Source organism: Sabethes cyaneus, chromosome 2 (genome assembly GCF_943734655.1).
Source record: "Sabethes cyaneus chromosome 2, idSabCyanKW18_F2, whole genome shotgun sequence".
NCBI classification, from domain to species: domain Eukaryota; kingdom Metazoa; phylum Arthropoda; class Insecta; order Diptera; family Culicidae; genus Sabethes; species Sabethes cyaneus.
The window spans coordinates 4093155-4115159 of record NC_071354.1 but is presented as its reverse complement, the minus strand read 5'-3'; the positions used below and the strand labels follow the sequence as shown (position 1 = coordinate 4115159).

Genomic DNA, 22005 nt, shown 5'->3' with positions numbered 1-22005 from the left:
GTGCAGTTGTCGCATTTTGCAATGCTGCTGTAGCAGGACGCACGCACAGGACTGGAGGCAAGTTTCGTTTTTCGATTCCTTGATAGAGTACAGTCGGTCGGTGTTGCTAGTAAAGTGCCAAATTAGTAAAGTAAACTAGCTTCTGAGGCAGCGAAGGTAGCCGTCGTAACGGAAGAACCCGTCTAAATGATCATTAACGACCCTTATCGACTGTAGAAAAAAAGGAAATACGAGGAGTAATTAGTAAATATTGCTTGTCGACACCGTAATGATAAAACTAAACTAATTTTAATTAGCTTACTTTTCCTTGCTCTAGCACCTTTTTGAAGCTCACATAAATAATTTTACTGCAAATCGGATAGTATTTCAACAGCTTTTTTCAGCTGTTACTGTTATTTAGTGTAGAAAAAACGACCGATTTATGTTACTTGCAGGTTTAGCACAGACAAACAGACATAACAATAATTGTTCTGTCACTCTTCGTACGCTGGAACAGTCGAGCAATTAGTCTGTTTGTCTGTTATTATAGGTTACTTAGGCAATTTAAGTAGAAAAAAATTAATGGCGCAGGATGTAAAAATTGTAGTTTAAATTACGCTAAGGTTCAGTCGAAGGGCTTTAATATCATAACTAAAATTCTTTACCAATCTATGTTTTAGATCTTTTCCATCAGTCAAGGTTAAACAAATACTATCTAATTAGCTGTTAAGGACAAGTATGGACGTGCTTATTGTAGCTTAAAAAATTCAAACCATCGGATAGTTTTAGGCAAACTTTTCTAACGTAATTGAAAAACGATTTACTCACTTGAAAGAAAATATATTTTTTCGCTTAGCTCTGTATCGTATGATACCGATACTGATAGTTTTACATTATCCGTTTTTATTTCTATTTTTAGTATGCCTTTAAGATGTTTTTTACACGTATATTGATGACCACTCATCCTATGTACACCATTTATTTATGCGAATGGTAACAGTAACAAATTAACTGCGAAAAAGCACTGTCTAAAGCAGAACTACAAAAGAACTTTTGAAAACTTTTTTATCGTAACAAATCATACTTTAAGTGTTATGTTCCACTCATCGAAAGAATAATTTTTATTTTTAAAAAATTTCGAAAAAAAACCTCCAACTGGTTGGGTAATGTGTGCTAGAATTTCCCCAACCGGCGCCTGAGCGTGAGCAAATAAACGAAAAACGAAAACGGAAATTTATCGACGGATGCTCGTTTGGCTGCCGCCAAACGTTGTTGATTGCCAAACGTGGCAAGACAATAACCCAATGAATGCAGGGACATGGGGCTGTCCGTCGTCCTTGGGCTTTCTTTGTTAATTTTCACTAATGGGTTTTTTTTCGGCTGCCGGCTAAACTACTATCGATCAGGATGTGGTGAAATTTCAATTTAGATTAGATAAATATTTATCTAACTACTGGCTGCTACTGGTCGCCGCGCGGCAGGATGGGACTGTCTACTGTTGTCGTCGTCGTCGGGAGGCACAAAATTTATGTTGCTTTTTGGGTTTGTTTTTTTTTCGGTTGCCACAATGTTGCGTGTTTGGGAACTTTTAATTTATGATAGTATCAAGTTGATATTTGTTAATTAGATTTCTTTGTTTGTTTGTCAGTTTTAGTCTGTTTGAGTGTTTGGTTTATGTAATTGTGGATCGATTAGTTTATTATGGTGGAAAAGCATGCCACCGGTTTGTATGATAGCAGTTTCAGGATGTGAGTGACTCTAAAAGGAAAGCATTAATGGTAATTTACTGTATCGATTTACGGATTATCTTCCTTTTACTGCTATATCTATACTTACCATCTAGGCTACTGGTAGTAGGTACGACTGAGCATGAGATGCAAGAGAAATGATGGTTCGATCAGTTTTATTTTTTCATCCAGCCCATCCTTCTTGCTTTCAATGCCTGTGCACACGTTCCATTTAACCCTGGAAGCTGTGGAAATGTGCCATGTTGTGACCGGCCTGTTCCAAATACTGACAGCACAGCTCGTTGAAAGGTTTCGGACCGCATTGGCACACGTAGGTCGAGTACAGCGGGGAATCGACGTTGGTGAGCCGTTGTACGATTTCGATTGATATCCGTCCCGATTCTAGTTTCGCGGAAACGCGCCGGCGGGAGGATGTTGATATAGCGGGCGGCCGAGAGTCGGTGTCGTGTCCTACCGCGACCGGTGCTGTTGATACATCGGAAGAGCTATCCAGACTCGACGGCTGTGGCTCGATCGGTGACGACGCCGAAAGGAAATGAAGCACAGTCAGCCTGCGAGCGGGTGCGCAGATATCGGATCAACGTGATTGACGTGGAAAGGACGACGTGCGTACAAAAGAGCAATAAATAAACGTTATTGTATCGGCTGGAAGAGGATGTATCTAGGCTTTTGCAGGATATACCGAGGAAATAGCAATGGTGGGGCTCCTTTCTTATGTTAGCTGTGGTATAGAATATTTGTTTGCTGCCTCAACCCGCTGGGTTCGAAACGAACTCAACACGTCAGGTGGCGTTGAAGAATTTACAAAAGCTTCCGATTTATTATTTATTCGCACAACGAATACGAACGTTGGTGTCTTTTTAAATGTGTTGAAAACGTATGTGGCACATAAATAACATTTGGAAGTATGAATATGTAACTGCAGGTTTCACTGGTTGCTGAACCACATTCTTATTTTCAGCATTCAGTATTGAAAAGTTACCATAATCCTCTTTGAAAAAATAAAAAAAATGGGAAGAAAAATCCAGAATTCAATTAGAAGCAAGATTCCCAAAACACAACCAAGCCTTCGTCGGGGGTTCCTCTCGAGCATTCAATCACTGTGGCTCTGACTGTGATGAGCGCATTAAGGAACGACATGAAACCGATAGCATTGTTGTGCTGCTCAGCCCGTGATGTCAGTTCAGAGAGCTCAGCACCTGATGTTAACCATAGCAACTTACCTTTTGTCCTTTTCGCATAAATTATCCAGCATCTCTCGGCACCAGATATCCGCTTCGGTTTTATTGAAGTACAGCAGACTCACGGACTCACTGGCGGGTCGTTGGAGGGATGTGGTTTACGACGAAGCCGCCGGAAAATAGAAAGGAAAACGGATACCGTTCATTAGTTTGCTTTTCTACGTACCATCTAGCTACGTAAATGCCGGTGGTCATACGCAAAATCGTTGTGGTCTAGGATGCAGAGGATGCAAATTTTTGTTTAAAGCAATGAAACCAGAGATACTATCGCAATTAGGGACCTGTAGTTCTATGCAAATTCAGTGCAATCAACCAGCGCACCGAGAGACGATGCATATTGTTTCAGGCAAGTTGTGGTTGAATTGATTTATTAGTGCATTCTGCCACAAATTATTATTTCAACTCGTACTGCTCTGTCAGATAGGCGATTTTTGCTGGTCATGAACCAACTAAAAACTGCAATTCGATTAGAGAACCATTTGATTTCATACTCATATTTTATACATTGTTCTGTTTCGGCAAACGTAATTTAAAAAAAATCTACGTCACTCTTTAAAGCGGATAAACCATACCGCAGCAGGAAGAGACCCATTCTAAGCCGTCAGAACCGTGGAAAACGGCGAAAGGAAAATCCACAGAGTGCTTGTGACTGGCTGCGTGTGTTTGTGTGTGTGTAGCTATGAGCGTGATGGTAGATTTCCACAAGCATGACATCGTTTTTCATCCCCCCAACCATCATCATCTACTCATTCATTCATTCAAATAGAATAAAAACTAAAGCGAAAGGAATGCCAATGGCACTCATAAGTGGGGTCACCCACTGTAACACGTCACCCGGCGTAATCTCTGTACTGCTAAACACTACTGACTAGCAAGAATAGGCGGGAGGCGGGAAAGTGTGGGAGCTTTGCGTCTGAAAATGTAGCTTTTTGTATTGCGGTTCTTAATGGTTTCGTGCATATTTTATATGCCCTAGCTGGGTAAGTTTTTGCCAAGTACGTTGAAACGGATTACATGGTGTGGCACAACAATTGTACAGGTTTCGATTGTTTTTGCATATAATTAGGATGCCAGAAGTAGTTGCTAGTTGGAGAAGTTAGTGCTTAATGAATGTAAAATGTGACTTTTTAAATACAGGTTCTCTGTAATCAGCCAATTTTTCTACTTTTATCCCTTCCGTTCATTATTTAGAATAAATTGCGTAAAACGTACTCAACCGCTAGGGACCGCTAAGAACCATGACGAGTTTTACTTTGCCACATCTCGGTTGGCCGTTCCTGAGAAGGCAAGGATGAAGAAGGTGGACGTTAAAAAGGTCTTGATTTGATAGGCCATCTGGGGGTGCGGCAAGATGGGCCAAGCGCGTACATTACGTCGGGTACCATCAACAAATTTACCGGTACACTTGTAATAACAATACTGTTTTTATATCAAAAGACGTCAATCCACTGAACTCACCGAAACTGGCCATGGTTATCTTGAATTTCAAAATGACGTCAAATAACGATTTTGGACTTCTTACAGCCACTCCGATTCTGGTACTTGGCACTATATGAGTTTTCATGCAAAATGCTAAATAATAGTGCGCCATCTTGGATTTCAAAATGGTGTCAAACATAGATTTCGACTTCTAAGAGCCTGGCCCATTCTAAAAAAGTCCATATCGTATAGGTTCTCATGCAACATTCCAAAATAACTTCAAAATAACAAATTAACTTCATGCAAATTTTACCTTTGTTATACTATAACAAAGATAACAAAGAGGGCGAGTCACATCCTCACATATACCAATGGAGAAGGTTCGATGAACTGAGCAATGCCTGCGTGTGTATGTATTAATGAATATGTGTCTTTGATTTGTTGTCTGTTTCTCACGGAATTTGGAAGGTGAAAATTACGTGATACGATTTTCTTCGGGATCGGTAAACCGATTTCAACAATCAAATGAAGCTCTCAAATCAAATGAAGCAACCGCAAAAGTTTTGGGTGGGTTTTATTAAAAATAATCAAGCACACTAGCGGGCCTAGATATACGTAAAAGGGGGGGGGGGGGGCACCTGACATTTTAGAAGGATAATATTTGAAGCGATTATTACTTATCACGAAAATAACAGCCGATAATGGTGAAAACATAGGATTTTCGGGTCCATTTTGATTTAAAATCAAACTTAAAAATTGGATCAGAAATTTGAGTTGAATTTGGCGACTTGAAATCAGACTTGGCATCGGACATTAAATTAGACTTGAATATGGACTCGTTTGAGCTTGAAGCTTTTCCTTAATATTGAACTGGAAATTGGACTTAAATTTCGAGTAATTTGGTTATGGAAATTTTACTAGGAATTTGACCTAAAATCGGACTTAAAACAGAAAAAGAAGTTTTTAGAGAAAAATTGGACTTCGAATTAGATTTGGATTTAGAATAAAGTTTAAATTTGACTTGCAGTTGGATGTCAAATTAGGCTCAAAATTGAACTTAAAATTGGAACTAAAATTAGACTTGGAGATGGAGAATTGGAGATTAAACTTGAGATTAGACTTGGAATTATTTATTTATTTATTTAACAATATTGTAACGTAACGTTAGACATATTGCCTTTTTTGATGCTACAATTAGGTGCATCTCAGGTAATGCAAAATAAATAATTTCAATCCAAAACTATAAACTATATTTTCAGTTGCTGTGTGCTAATTTGACTCATCAAATGAGCCTTGACAAGAGATTTCTTCTAAAAACATTTGTTGATAAACAAGATTTTAAAGTTTGCGGAATATAGTTCCAATAGGATTTACCTCTTACAAGCAGAGATTGACCGTAATACGCAGAACTATGCTTCGGAATGCGGAAATTTATAGTACGAGTGTTGCGTAATGGTTCTAGCTTTTCATATATATAATCCGGATTTCTGGTTCGTACAATTTTAAAAATAGTAAACGTACATCGAAAATTAGACTTGAAAATGGAATTCCAAATGCACTTGAAATTTCCTTGGAATCAGTTTTAATTTGATTCAAAAGTAAACCCAAAATTGCATTTGAAATAGACTTGAGTTTGGATTAATTTGAACTTGTACTTTCAAACCGAACATGGAAATTAGACTGAAATTTTTATTTGAAGATAAAAATTGATATTTTTCGTTGTCGATTTGTTTTTTGTTTCATTTTTTCTCGTTTTCAGTGCCAAAAAAAAGACGGAAAATGGGGAAAAACATAACAAAAAAAAAAAAAACGAGGAAAAGATGAAGGATAACAGGACTGAATAAGAATAACAGCCAACAATTTTGTTATCGTTTTTTTTTTCAATTTTTTTTGTCTCCTTGCCTTTTCGTTTTTTGTCTTCGGATGCTCCGTTTTTACCATTTTTTCTGTCACGTTTATTCTGTTTTCGGCTCCCTTTTCTATTTCCTCTTCAGTTTTCTTTATCTACAGGGTGTTCAACAAGTTCGAATACAACTTTTCATCGTTGTGTAAGTGGGCATCATGTGCATTCTGTGTATTGGTATTGGCGTCAGCTTTAGCCTTATATATAGGCAAACCGACGCGCAAGGTGTCAACTTGATGTCATTTGTTATTTGTTTACCGCGCGCGATGAAGGAGTACCGTAACGTCGTGGTAAAGTTGTTTTGGTAAAGTTGTTCATCTATAACACCATCTGTCGGTACCGGAAGACGAGCTCGGCCACGGACCGTGCCAGATCCGGGCGGCCGCGTTCGTTGAGGACGCCAGCAGCCATCAAGGTGGTGAGGGAGCGGGTTCGTCGAAAAATGAACCGCCCGATCCGGAAGACCGCTGGTGACCTGGATGTGTCGATCGAGACTACCAACACCGTCTAGGCGAAGGACCTGGGATGCAAGCCGCACAAGAAACGCAAGGTTCTCGGGGTAACGAAGGCTAAAACGAAGAAGAGGCTGGACAGAGCAAAACTGATATTTTCGCGGCACGCTGGTCAGGAGTTCGTGTTTTCTGATGAGAAACTCTTCATCTTGCAACAGCCGCACAATGTCCAAAATGATCGGCTGTGGGCACCGACGTTGGCCAGCATCCCCCCGTCCCACATAAACATCCCGCGGTTCTAGAGCGCCGCGTCGGTGATGTTTTGGTGGGCCGAATCCAAGCGTGGGAAGCTTCCACTGGTCCTTTTCGAGAGAAACGTGAAAATCAACGCCGCGTACTATAAGATCGAGGTTCTGGAGATGGTTGTGATCCCTGCGCCTAGTGACCTCTGCGGGAAAGATAATTACGTCTTTCAACAACACGGCGCACCGGCCCACACGGCGAATGTCGTACAAGCGTGGTGTCGGGAGAATTTGACTCCCGGCTCCCCGGATCTTAATCCCCTGGACTTTATGTATGGTCGTACATGCTGGCCAAGCAGAGTGAACATAAAGTGAGCACTTTAGACCAATTTAAGAAGCTCATTTCCAAGATCTGGGACGAGATGCCCATGGACCAGGTGCGTGCCGCGTGTGATTCTTTTGAGAAACGTCTCAAGCTCGTCATAAATCACAAAGGGGGGCTGCTTCAACCAAATATGTCGTAAAGGTTCTCAATAAACACTGCTTCAATAAAATTTGACTCAGAAAAGAATATCTTGTATTTTCATTTAAACACATTTTTAAAGTGTATTCGAACTTATTGAACACCCTGTATCTCCTGTTTTACATCTTTTTCTCTTCCGTTTTTAGTTTTTTTTTTAGTCCGTTTGTGTTGTTTTTCTTTTCTTTTTCTGTCTCACTTTCCCGTTTTTTACCCCATATTTCTCCTCTTTCTCCCGGTTCCTTCGTTGCCTCTATCGGTTTATTTTTCTCTATCTCGCTATTCTTCCATTCCCTTTTGGTTTCTCTTATTTTCTATTCCCTTTACTGCTCGTATTCCATCTTTCTCTCTCCTTTTCCTTTTTGTGTCCACTATTTTCTCTTTTTCAGTCCCTTTTCTTTTCTTTTTCTGTACCCTCTTTCATCCTGTTCGTAAGTTTTTTGTTTGTTCCGTTTTTCGTGTTTCTTCTACTCTTGATTCTCGGTTTCTTTTTTTTCTTTTTCTATCTTGTTTTTTGTCATTTAGTGACCCGTTCTGCCTTTTTTTTCGGTGCCGGTTTTTGTCTTTTTTCGCTTTTTAACTTTTCTATCCTGTTTTTCGTTTTCGTCTGTACCGTTTTACCTCTTAATATGTCCTGCTTTTCCTTCTTTTCTGTAGTGTTCTGTGTTTCTTAGCCATTTTACCCCTTTTGCCATCCGTTTTCATTTTTTTTCTGAACTTCCTTCTTTTCTGTTCCCGTTTCTCCATCATCATGCTCCAATATTTTCTTTTTTTCCTTATTTTATGTCATATTTTTCCTCATTTTCTTTCTTGTTTTATTCGTTTTCTTTATGATTTTTCTTTCTTTTTTCTCATTTTCCTTCGTTTCTCTTCCGTTCTTCATTTGTTTCTATAAAGTCTCCTCGTTTTTTTGCCTCGTTGTTCTCTTGTTTTGTTATTTTTCTCTCTTTTTTCTTTTTTTATGCCCCGTTACCCCTCCCTTTCTGTCACGTTTTTTCTTTCGTTTTTCTTTTTTCCATGCCAGACTTGATTTTTCCTTGTTTGTGTCTCGTTAGTCTGGTTTTTGTCACGTTTTCGTTCGTACTTTTTTCCGTTTCCTCTCCTTCTATCTCATTTTTTCCTTTTGGCTTCTTGTCTGGAAAATAGCAGGAAACGGACTACCTCTAGATCCACCGATATTCCATATCTGTGGACATGCTCAAATAAAATTTACTAACATTTTCATTGTTGACTCATGAGATTGACAATTGACAAACAAGAAAAAAATATTTCAAAAAATTCGCAAGTGGCAGAATATCATTTTTCGACTTTTCTTTGGAGCTTTCCACCCCAATTAAATTTAACTTAAAAATGGAAATGAACTGGTTTTCAATTGGACTTGTAATTGTTGATGTTATTAGTTTATTAGACTTGTAATTGGACTTGACAATAAACATGAAATTAGAATTTCAAGTCAAATTTAAAGTAGGAATTGAAAGTGGATATACATTGGATTTAAGTTACACTTGAAAATGAATTCGGATTTGGACTTAAAACTAGACTGGACTTGAAATAGTTGTTGAAATTGGGCATGATATTGGAATGAGATTTAAGCTTTAATTAGAGGTTTGAAAATAAATTTGAAATTTAATTTTATTTTATGCAATCAATTTACTTATCGCAAAAATAGTGGCCGATTAAATTAAGAGCTGCGGACTTCTGAGTTACAGAAATTATTTTGTTTAACATTAAATTTTACAGAGAAGCTAGGGCACCTGTTTCAGTGTGCTCCAGCCCGAGCACGCCAGTGGTCCAGCAGTTCAAAAGTGTGCTTAAAAATATGGCTCGTGCCGTTTCAAGCAGTCGTTCAACTCGATCCTGGGCCACTCGTCGTCAATTTCCCAGTCGTCTCAGAAGTCGGGATTGGTGAAGAGAACTGTTCTCGTCGCATTGTTGTTCGGCATCCTCACGACTTTTGCCAGATGTACGATGAGAATCTCTCCAAGCAGTGTGTGCCTGTAGCTCGTGATTCATATGTCTTTAAGACTGTTGCCGTGGCCTTTCAAAACATTCCATCATTCCATCATCTTCCAGTAACAACAGTATGGCCAGGACAATTATTCGCTACTTGCGAAGGGTAATAGTGTTTCGGCGCAAATTTGCTGCCTACGATAATGTTAGTACTAATTTTAATTTAATTTATTAATATTGGTCTTCGAAGGTGTCGTACAGACAATTCCAATATATACTAATTCTCAATTTAAAAGTAGTTCTAGTTACGACAACACACACCAATAGGATTATTTCTGGCAAATAAAGTACGGTGCATTGAAAGCCCAAAGAAGTCGGCTCGTCGGGTACGCCTAGGTGGAGTTTGCTATCCAGAAGAATGCCCAAATATTTCACGGAATCGATCCGGTGCTACTGGCTGTTTCCATCTTATTGTCAAACGAAGTGATCTGTCCATTTCTGTAGACTGAGATGACATTACATTTCTGCACATTCACCTCTATTCCGTTCAGAGTGCACCAATTTAGCAGCGAATTATTGTCAGATTGTAAGGCACAGCAGTCAACTTTCGAAGCTCTTACACGGTAGATCTTCAGGTCATTGGCAAACATATACTTAGGGGATTTAATTGTAGAGCACAAATCGTTCACGAAAAGGATAAATAACAATGGGCCTTAATGGTTTCCTTGGAGCAAACCTCCCAAGTAACAATTTGGGTTTTATTACACTCTTATGATGGCATTTAAGACCAAAATTGGCCTTGAACACCGTCATAAGAGTACAATAAAACTCACATTGTTGCTCGGGCTGATTGCATTTCAAATGGAAGAGAACTGACTCCATTTACAAGCACAAACGCATTCCGACCGGTTATTGCTTGTTATTGAAATATTACTGCTGGATAAAGGCATCTTTTCCAACTTTTGTTTACGAACACCGTCAGACGTTCGATTAATTCAACTAGGTAATAACAAATGAAATATTTGAATGATTTTCAATCGAATGCATCTATTTAGCACGTTTAGTTGAATTAATCAATTAGTGCAGACAATGCTCTTCGATTATTCGGTAACCGAATAAATGAATATTTCGGACATAACTACAAACTTATCAATATTATGGCAATAGTTTTAAATCTGTCAATTAACTATTTAAAAACTTATACTAAGCCAACTTTTAAATTGAGCACACCGAACCCTGGATAACGGACAACGTAGTTGGAAAACGTAGACTAACGAAATTCATAGCTGTATAAATTTCATTCTCTACTTGCTAATGCTTCCCTACCCTACTAAATTCAATGTTATTGCATTAAGTGCTCATTAACAAACTAGTTCGCTGGCCTGTGAAAAAGACCGTCCTAGCAACGGTAGCAGCAAAATGCATATATAAATTAACAGAAAAAACCTTTTTCCGGGTCCGTTCCATTTAAATCCTTCCATTGTCAGGGATTTTCTCATTACACTCGACATCGTCGGATAATTTTTTCTTGTGCAAAGTCCAAAGTCATGCATTTCCGTTCTGTAGAGACATGGCAGCTGCTACAGTCCGGCATTCCCTTTAGATTATTATCTATCTTTTCCCAGTCCAATGACAAATGGGGCTTGCAAAGTTAGCTAATAATGCCCTAATGGGTTTTTAAAAGTCACGATTCACAGCGTAATGACTTCGTTAATGGTGCTAATCGGATGAAACAACGGTTGGTGGAGTGAAATAGCATGCAATGAGATTATTCAGTTGTATTCGGTCGATGAAATAGCAGGACAATTTAAACCAGAGGCTTAGCGCAGCACTGTTATTTGGATGGAGGCAAAAAACTACTTACATCTTATTGTTGCTCCTGTCCAGTAGATAGCCAAGCAAGGCGAGTATTGGTGTTAGGCCGCTTCCGGCGGCCAGTAAGGCAACGCGGTTGTGATGCTTTAGTTTTGCGAGCGAAAAGTTCCCGCTCGGTTGCGAAAGCTGCAGGGACGTCGCCAGCGGTACCGGCTTCGTTAGGTGCTTAGATAGCCCCCCTCCGTTCGAGTAGGTCTTAACCAGCAGGGGGACGAATGTTGCAGGACATTCAGTAGGAACCGCACTAGCAGGTACCGGCGTGTAGCTTCGTGTTATGTAATCCCCGTTGATGTTGGCGGATACGGACAAATGGTGCCCGATTGGTGTTAGCTGTAGGATGGAGTTGTTTCTTGGTCGGAGTAACAGGGCACAGGAGTCGTGTGTGATTTCGATTCTCGTCGCGACATCATACTCGTATAGTTCCATCTCGTAGTTCTCTTTGCGTTCTTGCTCCATTTGTCCGTAGCCGGGCCACAGCCCGGGCAGCAGTTTATTGAACACAATTTCGACCTTCCCCGCTTCCAGGGATTGGCGTACACTACAAGGCCACTGCAAATTGTTTGACACTTGGAACCGGTACCGGTGTAGGACGTTTCCTTCGAGGAATATTTTCACACTGAATTCCAAGTTGTTTTCGAATTCCACAATAACGGCCGGATTACAGAGCGCTTTGGTGTAGAATATGAACGTGACTTCGGCGGTCTTTTGAATCCAGTCGAAGCGAGGCACAACGTTAAGCGACTTACTAGCGATTTCGTCGCTAGAACTGCTAATTATCGACATTGCAGTTTTAGGCTTCAGCGCAACGGAGGGGCTAACTACACTACTATTACTTGATGAGAGCGATTGGGGACTAGTCGGAGTCGGTGGTTTCAGGAAAGTTGAGGGAGGTGTAGATTTGGAGCTACCCGAACCTAGATGAAGAACTGCGGTATTACGTAAAGGACCGATGTAACATTTTGCGAGCAGCGATTCATAGTTAACCCAAGCGTGGACTTCGTCGAACAGTTTTGTGGCATCTTTGCCAGCACCACGCATCAGCTCGTCGACACCTGTGAAACAACGCTTGTTATTCGAAGGAGGTTAGCGAGGAATCTGCGTCACTTACCACCAGGGTGAAAGTCCAGGTAACGCGTAACATTGTAAACTTTCCCCCGAATTGCCAGCCACACGTCTTCCCGTGTGTTATGAAGGGCCAATTCGGAGTGGCTGACGGGTCGCGCCTTGCCACCAGTTCCTGTTAAATCCACACCAGAATTACCCAGTCGGATCCAGTCCATCAACGAATGGCCAGGCTTGAGGGCAGTTTTATTTCTCGGATTACCTGGAAGAGAAAAGGTTGAAGAATTTGTTACCATTCTGTTTGCAGCTTTAATATCAAATCTCTACTAATCCAAATTAAATTTTCATCCCTACTACGAGTGTTGGCTTTCTAGCGCCGCAAAGCAAAGCAAAGCAAGATAAAACCAGCATCCCAGGTGCTGGAATGGATGATAAACATTTGGACCTTCATGTGAAAGGATAAACTTGCCTTTCCTTTTTAGTCTTCCTTTTGCAAGGGACGATGACGACGATACACCAGAAAAGTTTTCACCCAAAGTGGTGTTGAAAAAGATTGAAACAACTGACCGTGAAAAAGATAAAGCTCATTGCAGATTGCACCAGCGGGTAATGTTTGTCCTTTTTGGCACGTTGAACGGACGAGCTTAACTTTGGTCGTTATTCTAACCTAACCTAGAGCCGTTCCCTGCACGGTGAGCCAATGCGAAATGAGAAATAGGACTGTGCACAAGGGAATGTTGTTCGATGAAATTTCAAACAATTGAAAATTATTTTGGATTATATTTCATAATAGAGAATAATTGAATTTTGCAAACTCGATTTTTCTGTGTTTTTTTTTCATAAAAACTTTGGAAACGAACAACGGTGTGCTTATTCCGGCATTGTTTCACACCAGCTTTTCTGCTAAGGTCAACTGGCTGTCGTCTGATCGATCTCTGTTTATTGAAGCGAGAAAAGGATTCGATGAAGAAAAGCTTTTTGAGAGGATTTTGTTGCAAGAAGGAAACATACATTCGACCTGCGAAAGAAAACGTAACGTAAGCGCGCTGGCATAAATGTAACTGTGTTCGACTTGGAAGACTAAAGAAGTTAAAAGCACCAGCAGCGCCCAGATTGATGTTCCCGGGCGGGTGGGGGATGCTACGGAGCCTCTTACGTGTGCATTTAAGGGTGAGAATATTTTTCGCTCAGTGATCAATGAAAACGTATCCTGTGCTGTGCAATCCGAGCGGAAGATTTCCTTTCTCTGTGTACTTCACCATATTAAATCAAAGTGAAGTGATTGGATTGTTCCGCTCAGGGATTGTTTGCAGAAAAATGATATTATATGAAAACGCCGTATTTTTTTACAAACAAAATTATAATGACATCTGCGAAGGGTCGTAAACGTTAATGGTATCCCATTTGATTCGAAATTATGCATTCAGAGCGTTCAATGACGGAACGGCAGTTATCCATCTCAGGAAATTGTGTGCTACAGTTTATGGCGCCTGATTGAAATTAAATTAATGGCATAATTGATAACACGCAACCCATTTCGACCGAAAATGTTTGGTCGTCTAATTACCCTGAACCGGCCAATGTAATTAATTGTGGGCAAATAAACGATCAACGAGCATCCACTACTGCTCGGTAATTGTATGTGATAAATGACGCACAATCGAATCAAAAAAAAAAAATTAAACCCGGAACAGGAAGTAGAACATTAATTTTCTGCATCCTGATGGAAATTTCATGTTTGGAGGCAAGATATTTTATGCTCTACTTATCGGCATACAAGAGAACACAAATTGGCATGTTGTTTGTTTTTGTACCTGAGCAGCACATCTGTGGCTTTGGAAAAGTTCAGCAATTTGCTTTCTCGTGATAACTGTATTGACTTAAAAGGTGTTACGATCAAAATTGTGCATTTAAAAAAACAACAGAAGACCCTTTATTTTGTAGGTGTGTGCTTGTAGAATGATTCCTCTATTTTAATGTTGTCGTTTGTTCTTCAGTAGTCAAAACGGCGTCCAAGTTAGAGGAATAACGGATCAAAATTGTGCTCGTACATTGCGGAAAGGAGAACGTATGTCGACATTCAGGAAGCCGTTGGGAATGTTCTCTCAGGGTGTCGATTTCCTGGAAAAACCTGGAAAATCAGGGAATATCAGGGAATTCATTTCTTGATCAGGGAAATCAGGGAATATCAGGGAATTTCGAAATTCAATCAGGGAAATTTTATTTACCCGGCAATATTGTTGATAAACTTTGGAATCGAATCAATTTTCGTGTAAAATATACGCAGATTGATCGGTTGATTTAAAACTTGTTACAAGTCTAGTGGCAATTCGATTATCTTTCAGTTTGCCGTAAATTTTTTGTTTGATTTGCTCCGTACAATTGTCAGACTTCCCTCGCTGTAGTGCTCGAAATCGGCAATGGCAGGCCTCACGATACAGACTGTTATTTACACGCGATCTACAGCGTTTTCACCAATTGCAGAATTTTACGCTCAGAAGCCCCAAGCATTGATCATCTTCCTTCAGCGCCCATGATTCATGTCCGTTAAGGGTTACCGGAAGCATTTACGTTCTGTAGAATTTGCGTTTATGCGAGTTGGCAACCTTCGGGACTGCGGTTGGTTACGTAATAAGCAGAAAGCATACATGTTTCTCTGTTCTGACGTGATCCGTACTGAGCATACGACTCTTGGCCGGGTTCTTCTCATCTATCATTTTCTGGCATTCGACTTCAAATAAGCTGTTACATTGTCTTCCACACGTCGTGCCTATAACTTCCCTCGTAGTTATATGGTCATCGGACCGAACTTCCTTCGAGTCAATGTTGCTCTCAAGCCTCGATAGTTGCAATCCAAAATCATGACACCCAGCTTTAGTCTTAAGTCTTAACTCCGCATACTGTCCACTGTTGAGGGTTAAAATATTTGCCAATTGGACATTTTCTAACAATATATCTAGCTAAACTTTTGCCGCACCTCGACGCCAGCAAAACGCACGTTTTTGTACCTAAAATCTTTGGAGAATCATCTCCTTAACCCCATACTTTTTGCAGCAGAGATAACAAGCTGAAACTTCCAGGAAAGTTTTGTTTTAGTTCAACTGAAAAACCGCAGATATGTGTCCACCTTCCAGCGGCAAAGTTACTAGTTTGAGCTGACCGAAAGTTAGCAAGATTTGTTATGTTTACACGGCTGTAATTTTGTTATATGTAACATCTAAGCTTTGTGCAAAAACAGGTCGATTAGATTATTTCTCAATCTTTGTAGCTTTGGATTCCAGTTGATACCTCAAACAAAATTGTTCCTAGAATCGAGAGAAGAGTGCGTTGCGTTTTAGAAACGCTGGTAAGAAATAGGTTAAGAATCTTTGAAATGTGTTCTTAAAACATGAAGAAATCTAGCTTTAGTTTTCAGCAGGTCGCATAAGACATGCTAAAGGGTTAAAAACTTAAGCCAGAAATCGCCCAAATAAGCTTTATATTCGAGTTTTGAGGGTCAGGGAAAAATATTTGCTGCATCAGGGAAAATCAGGGAAAGTCAGGGAATTTTATTTTTGGATTTGAGTCGACACCCTGTCTCTAGAAATGTGTAGGAAACTAAAAAACAAACCGAACTGTCGATCTATAGGAAGGTAGTAACTACAAATCGTAGCGATAAATAGAACAAGACGGTCAAAACACGATGCCAGAAGCTGTACACGATGATCCTAACGAAGTTTGAATACGTGGTGATGAAACCTACGTCAAGGTAGAATTCAAGCGGCTTCTTTGGTAAGGATTTTACATAGTGACTGGAAGGAGGGGAAAGGCGGCAGATATTTTCAAGCATATGAAACTATCCAAGTCCAGTAAAAAGCATCTGGTTTGGTTATCTGTATCTGTGGGTGAGAATGCGACATTATTATTGCAAGTGGAACCGTCAATCAAAAAATTATCGTCAGTGAATGTTTGAAAAAATGTCTGCTGTCTAACCTGAACACAATTGTTCCGTGCCATTTTGGCCAGATTTAGCATTCTTATATTACAGAACGGAGGTGGGCAAAACGACTCTTTTGTGTGAGTGGCTCTGAACCGTTCATTTACTGTCGCGAACCGATTCAACTGAGCGGCTCATAGTTCACGGTTCGTTTGTCCGCCAGGTTGACAGTTCGCTAAATTGCGATTCACGAACCAAGCTTCGTGCCACTTTCGGAAACCTTCGGGTAGGTTTGAAGAACCGTCGTTCTTTTTCAGGAGCCGTTCTGTTGAACTCTCTTCCCTGTGAACCGGTTCATTTGAACGGCTCGTGAGCTGTTCGCCCGTCCCTGTATTACAGAACAAAGGCCACCAATAACGTCAGTGGTCCATAAAAACCGTACCTGGTACGATGGAATCTGATTGTCAGTAAACTCACTGAACAAAGCTGTCTACGTGAAATTCGAAAATCAATACGGGACAACAAAGCCGGGGAATCATTTTCATTGTTGAGGAGTTTAACCAAAAAAGTTGCTAGTTGAATCCTTCGACGACTGAACTCTCTAATGTCTCCAAATCCAAAATCTGGCATCGGTCTACGTAGCTGGGAAAATTGTTAGGTAGACGCTAGGTTAGATATCTCAGGGCAATATGAAAAAATATTCGTTGAATGCGTTTTATTCTAATTCATGATACAGGCATTTTCAAGTATCAGGCGTACCAACGCGCAGTACAATGCCAAGCAATGGGGATCTCTGTGTAGTCTTGGGAGGGAAATTTTTGCGATGAACCCAAGTTGTTGCGAAGCTCTAGAGATGACGGCAGTATAATGTTGATTGAACGTGAGCTTGTTATCCAACAGGACTCCAAGATCACTGATCTGATGGTGTGTCCGAGAATAGCTCCGTTTATCCGGTAATCGAATGAGATAGGCACATTACATCGGTGAAATCTAATAACCACACATTTGGCGATGCATATTGTGCGCTTGGTCCTGTTACAGCAGTTAGTAAAGGTGTCCAATAGCGCTTGCAATAGGTAACAATCAGCGAAAGATTTTACAACGAGATAGATCTTTAGATTGCCGGCATATACCAGAGCGCATCCGGAACCAAGTAGAATAGCAATGTCGTTGAAGTATAAGGTGAATAGCAAAGGCTCCCGTTTATCGCCTTGTGAAACATCAAAAGTATTACTGAGCTGCGCAGCTCACTGGTGCTCCAAGCAAGTTTTAAAGCAGGTCTAATTCTGTGAAGATTTTCGTTTAGCCAAATGCAAATAGCATCGCAAAACCGTAATGTCATCACCATCGTCGTTCTCGTACAATAATGTAGCTCAATCCAGAGACGACGATAGTTTATAGGTGCAAACTGATAGCTGGAACTTCCACGGGACGTACCAGTGTAGGCAAGAATAAATGCAGTGAAGGATGGGGAAGATCAACAGGAAGTGGCTGAGAAATGGCCCGAAGCACAAAGATTTCTTGTGCAGGAAGGCAGTAAACGAAGTCTAGTGTTCTTCCGGGATAAATACGCAGTGGATTGACTTGTTTCAAGTCTAGGAATCATTCTCTCCACTAAACCAAGAAATTTTCGATTGGTTATAATCAACGGTATTGAGAATTCTTTCTTCTGAAGACCCTTTGTCACGTGATTGACGAATTAATCGTCGATAAACTTGACAACCTTACTTCTGTCAGGGGGAATGTAAATTGCTGCAACCAAACACTTCGTTCCTTTGATGATAGCAGAAACACAGACTTGTTCGAGACAATTTCCGATAGAGAGAGAGAGAGAGAGAGAGAGAGAGAGAGAGAGAGAGAGAGAGAGAGAGAGAGAGAGAGAGAGAGAGAGAGAGAGAGAGAGAGAGAGAGAGAGAGAGAGAGAGAGAGAGAGAGAGAGAGAGAGAGAGAGAGAGAGAGAGAGGCGGCAACTCAACCAGGAAAAGACCAGGATTTTTTTAAGTCTGCTTTTCCGACTGCAGACGGTCATCTGCCTTGGCTTTTACCTGTCGCCAGGAGTGGTTCCCATCAACAGTCTGAATTAGTTAACTGAAGTCGACGGCGTAGCCCTTGATTAGCCTCTAGGTTTGCCTCTTCTACTCTCCCTGCAGATTCTAGTTGAATTCAGGCTTCCTGCAGATTTCGTTCGATTTTCTCCTCAAAATATGTCAAATCCACCTGTACCTACGCTTCCAAATCTCTGTTTCTACCTGGCGCTGGTGAAATCCACGATCGAGTCCGAATTAAAAAAGCAAGTGTGAGGCCACCAAACCCGAATAATGTATTCAGGCAACGATTAACGAAGACCTGCAGTTTCCTCCGCTGATACGCGCCATGTCTTGCAGGCAATAGAACAGATTTCCCGTTTGATTTGAAAATCCGAGTTTGAGTCGGATCTGATTTGAGCGCTAAACATTCCAAAGTAAGATCCAAAAAATCACCGCTGGTCATCCTGATTTGTGTGTATACAACGGTCTTGGTACCACCGTCTAGGGTTGTCAGGCTACCAAAATCTTCCACCTCCTCAAACTTTACTCTGTGAAATCGGAGGAATTGTTATTGTTCACTTCCACTGACTTGGTCTTTGCGACGTTGACCATCTAGAGTTTTCTGCATATCATATTGCCATTAGGAGGGCAAGAGAATATCGTCGGCTACCTCAAGGTCATTTAATTACTCCATTGTCGAAGGGTTTCAGAGTAATCCTTGGTTAGGTTTTCTATCGATGGCTCAATGGCAATTAAAATTTTATCCATAACGACGAGGAACGAGCGATCGATAAAGGTATGTAACCCTGTCTCACTCCTATAGCAACCCTTATAGTGCCCCACAGAAGGTCGTCGTGCAGCAATTTTCACGAAAGCGTCTCATACTGAGCGTCGATAAGATACTAGGCAGTCTGATAAGTACCTGAAAAATGAAACACGGAGACGTTTTTTTGGCCAAAGTCGGTTTTATTTTTCAACATACTCTCCTTTTAGGTCGATACAGTAAGTCCAACGATTTTCTAACTTTTTGATACCGTCCGAAAAGTACTCGATCGGAAGGTCTTCAAAATACGCCTCAGTTTCAGCTATGAGCTCCTTATTTGAGTAAAAACACTTACCGGTGAGCCATCTCTTCAGATTAGGAAAAAAGTAATAGTCGCTGGGGACCAGGTCTGGTGAATACGGTGGCTGAGGAACCAATTCGAACCTGATTTCAAGCAATTTTCCTTGTGCTACTAAGCATGAATGAACAGGCGCATTGTCGTGATGATAAAGCGGTTTTTTCTTCTTCAAATACGGTCGCTTTTCGGCTATTTCGAATTTCATTCGGTCCAATAATGATGAATAGTATGCTCCGGTTATGGTTTTACCTTTTTCAAGATAGTCCACGAATATTATGCCATGTGCATTCCAAAATACGGAGGTCATAACCTTTCCGGCCCATTGTTGCGTTTTTGGACGGTTCGGAGCACTTTGGCCCAGTAAAACCCACTGTTTTGCTTGTTGCGTTGACTCAGGAGTGTAGTAATGGATCCAGGTTTTGAATCGGCGCAAAAACTTGGTCGGCTTACGCGAAAATAATGCCAAATTCTGGGAAGTCGTCACACGAATTCGTTTTTGGTCTATTGTGAGCAAACGCGGCTCCCATCGCGCGCAGAGCTTCTTCATGCCCAAAACTTCCCACATGCCCAAACATGCCCACGCGTTCCAATTACATGCCTACAGCATTAGCTACCTCTCTCAACTTCACTTTGGGATCATTCAACATCATATCATGGATTTTTTCGACGTTTTCTGGTGTAGTTGCCTCTTTTGGGCGCCCAGATCGTTCAGTATCAACTGTGCTCGTACGGCCACAACGAAACTCTGTAATCCACTTGTGAATCGTTTCAATCGACGGTGCAGAGTCCGGGTAATACTTATCCAGCTTGGCCTTGGTCTCGGATATCGTTTTCTTGCGTAGATAGTGGTGTTTGATCAAAACTCGAAACTCAGACTTAGTTAGGAGGTTACCCAAGCAACCAAAAGTTCGAATTTCACTTAAGGAACAAACTTGAAAGTTCATATTTGGTTCAAATTTAGTTTTGCAGAACTTTCTTGCTGAACAACCAAACACTGCATTTGTAAACCGAACTTCACTCTCATTAAAGTACCGTTAATAGCTGTAGCAACTTGAAAGTACAACACGCAGCTTGAAAGTTCAACATACAACTTGAAAGTAACTTAGAGTTCGGATAATGGTGTCTAAGGAAGGTTAACAAGCTTTATGTCTGTGGAGGTATAGCTTGCTAAGCAGCTTTGCCTGTAACTAACCGAACTCCAAAGCTGCCTGGAGTTCGCTGCATAGAGCGCTAAGCAGCTTCTGTAGAAACTTTGGCAAAAGTTTATAAAACAGCACTTGTAGTTCTATTTTTATACTTTTCCATTTTCTACCTCCGCTTCCTCCTAACTTTTGTAAAGTCGGTTCATGTGATTAAGATAGACCATTTAAAAAAAGCCTAACTAACACCGACCGCTACTGGATTTGAACCCGAGCGTTCCTCGTTGCATGCCTATCCTGATGCATTGCGCCATCTCTGACGCCGCTAGTGACATGAATTTTGTCGATGAGTTGTTCTTAAGTGTAAGTTCGTTTCGGGGCTGTGATAAATGAGAAATTAGTACATCGAGTAAAAACGATGCAAATGGCATATTCCAGCAACGGAGCAGTGGTATGCGTCTAAGTTACCGAAAAGAAGTACTCGAATTCAAATCCCAGAGGTTTATGTTGGTGGTGTGTGGTAAGTTACAATAAATTAATATTTATAAAAAACAGTCGATTATTAACCGAAATTAAACACCTTAGTTAATGAGAAATGTCATGAATCTGCAAAACAGGAAGAAGTGGGAAAATATTCCCCCAATCTTTTTTATTTTGAAAATTATTGGAGTTTCTTTTTGGGCTGAACAGTGTTCTATATAGCGACTTAAGCGAACTTTTTGCGAACTTTCTAGTTCTGTTAGAAGTTACTTTGTATTCCCTTCGAAGTTTAAACATCAAATACGAACTTGAAAGTACGGTTAATTACTTAAAAATGAAGTTGAATAGAGTTCTATTCATGATCATTTCGTTGGCTGATTAAGTCTAAAATCCCCTTTTATCGGAACTTTTGGTTACTTGGGTAGTCGATTCTCAGTGCTGTAACTTGTAAATGCGTAAACATAAATGGCTGAAGTTTTGACAGGCGTCATTTGAAGGAGCTCGATAAAAATGGTTCACATTAGTGAATACTAATGCCATCTCTTAGAATTTTCAGGTACTTATCAGACTGTAGCATATCAAGAACTTCTCTATGCCTTCCGCATATGAGATGTGTTCGTGATTTAGTCGGTCAAATGCTTTTTATACTGTAGTGACCCTCCTTAATTAGATAGTTGATAGTCTTGTCCCGTCTACAGAACTTCTTAACAGCCCTTTCCATCTTGGTGTATCGTTGAAGGGTTGCTGTTTTAGACGCTCTGGTTCGTGCACAGTCAATCCTGGTCAATCGCAGTGTTTGGAATCAGGCTACGATCGTTTTTATTGTTTACCCATTCCGAGCCTCGTAAGCTCCTTGGATTTCGATCAGTTCCAGTATTTGGAGCTACAAGCGGCTAGCTTCCCTTGAGTCAACTGGCAAGACAAGCTGGGT

General features: G+C 40.6%; 1 protein-coding gene across 18 annotated transcripts in view; it reads right to left on the bottom strand.

Annotated features, from left to right (window-relative positions):
• Positions 1-804: 804 nt before the first annotated feature.
• Positions 805-22005, bottom strand: part of LOC128737806 (cytochrome b5 reductase 4) — an 86267-nt gene continuing 65066 nt past the window's right edge. For all 18 annotated transcript variants that reach the window (XM_053832543.1, XM_053832544.1, XM_053832542.1 and 15 more), the window contains exons 3-7: positions 12438-12653; positions 11319-12381; positions 2951-3040; positions 1816-2278; positions 805-1737 (exon numbers count right to left, since the gene is read on the bottom strand). In XM_053832543.1, the coding sequence (XP_053688518.1) occupies positions 1939-2278; positions 2951-3040; positions 11319-12381; positions 12438-12653 (1709 nt within the window). In that variant the 3' untranslated portion in view covers positions 805-1737; positions 1816-1938. The remainder of the gene's footprint in view (positions 1738-1815; positions 2279-2950; positions 3041-11318; positions 12382-12437; positions 12654-22005) is intronic.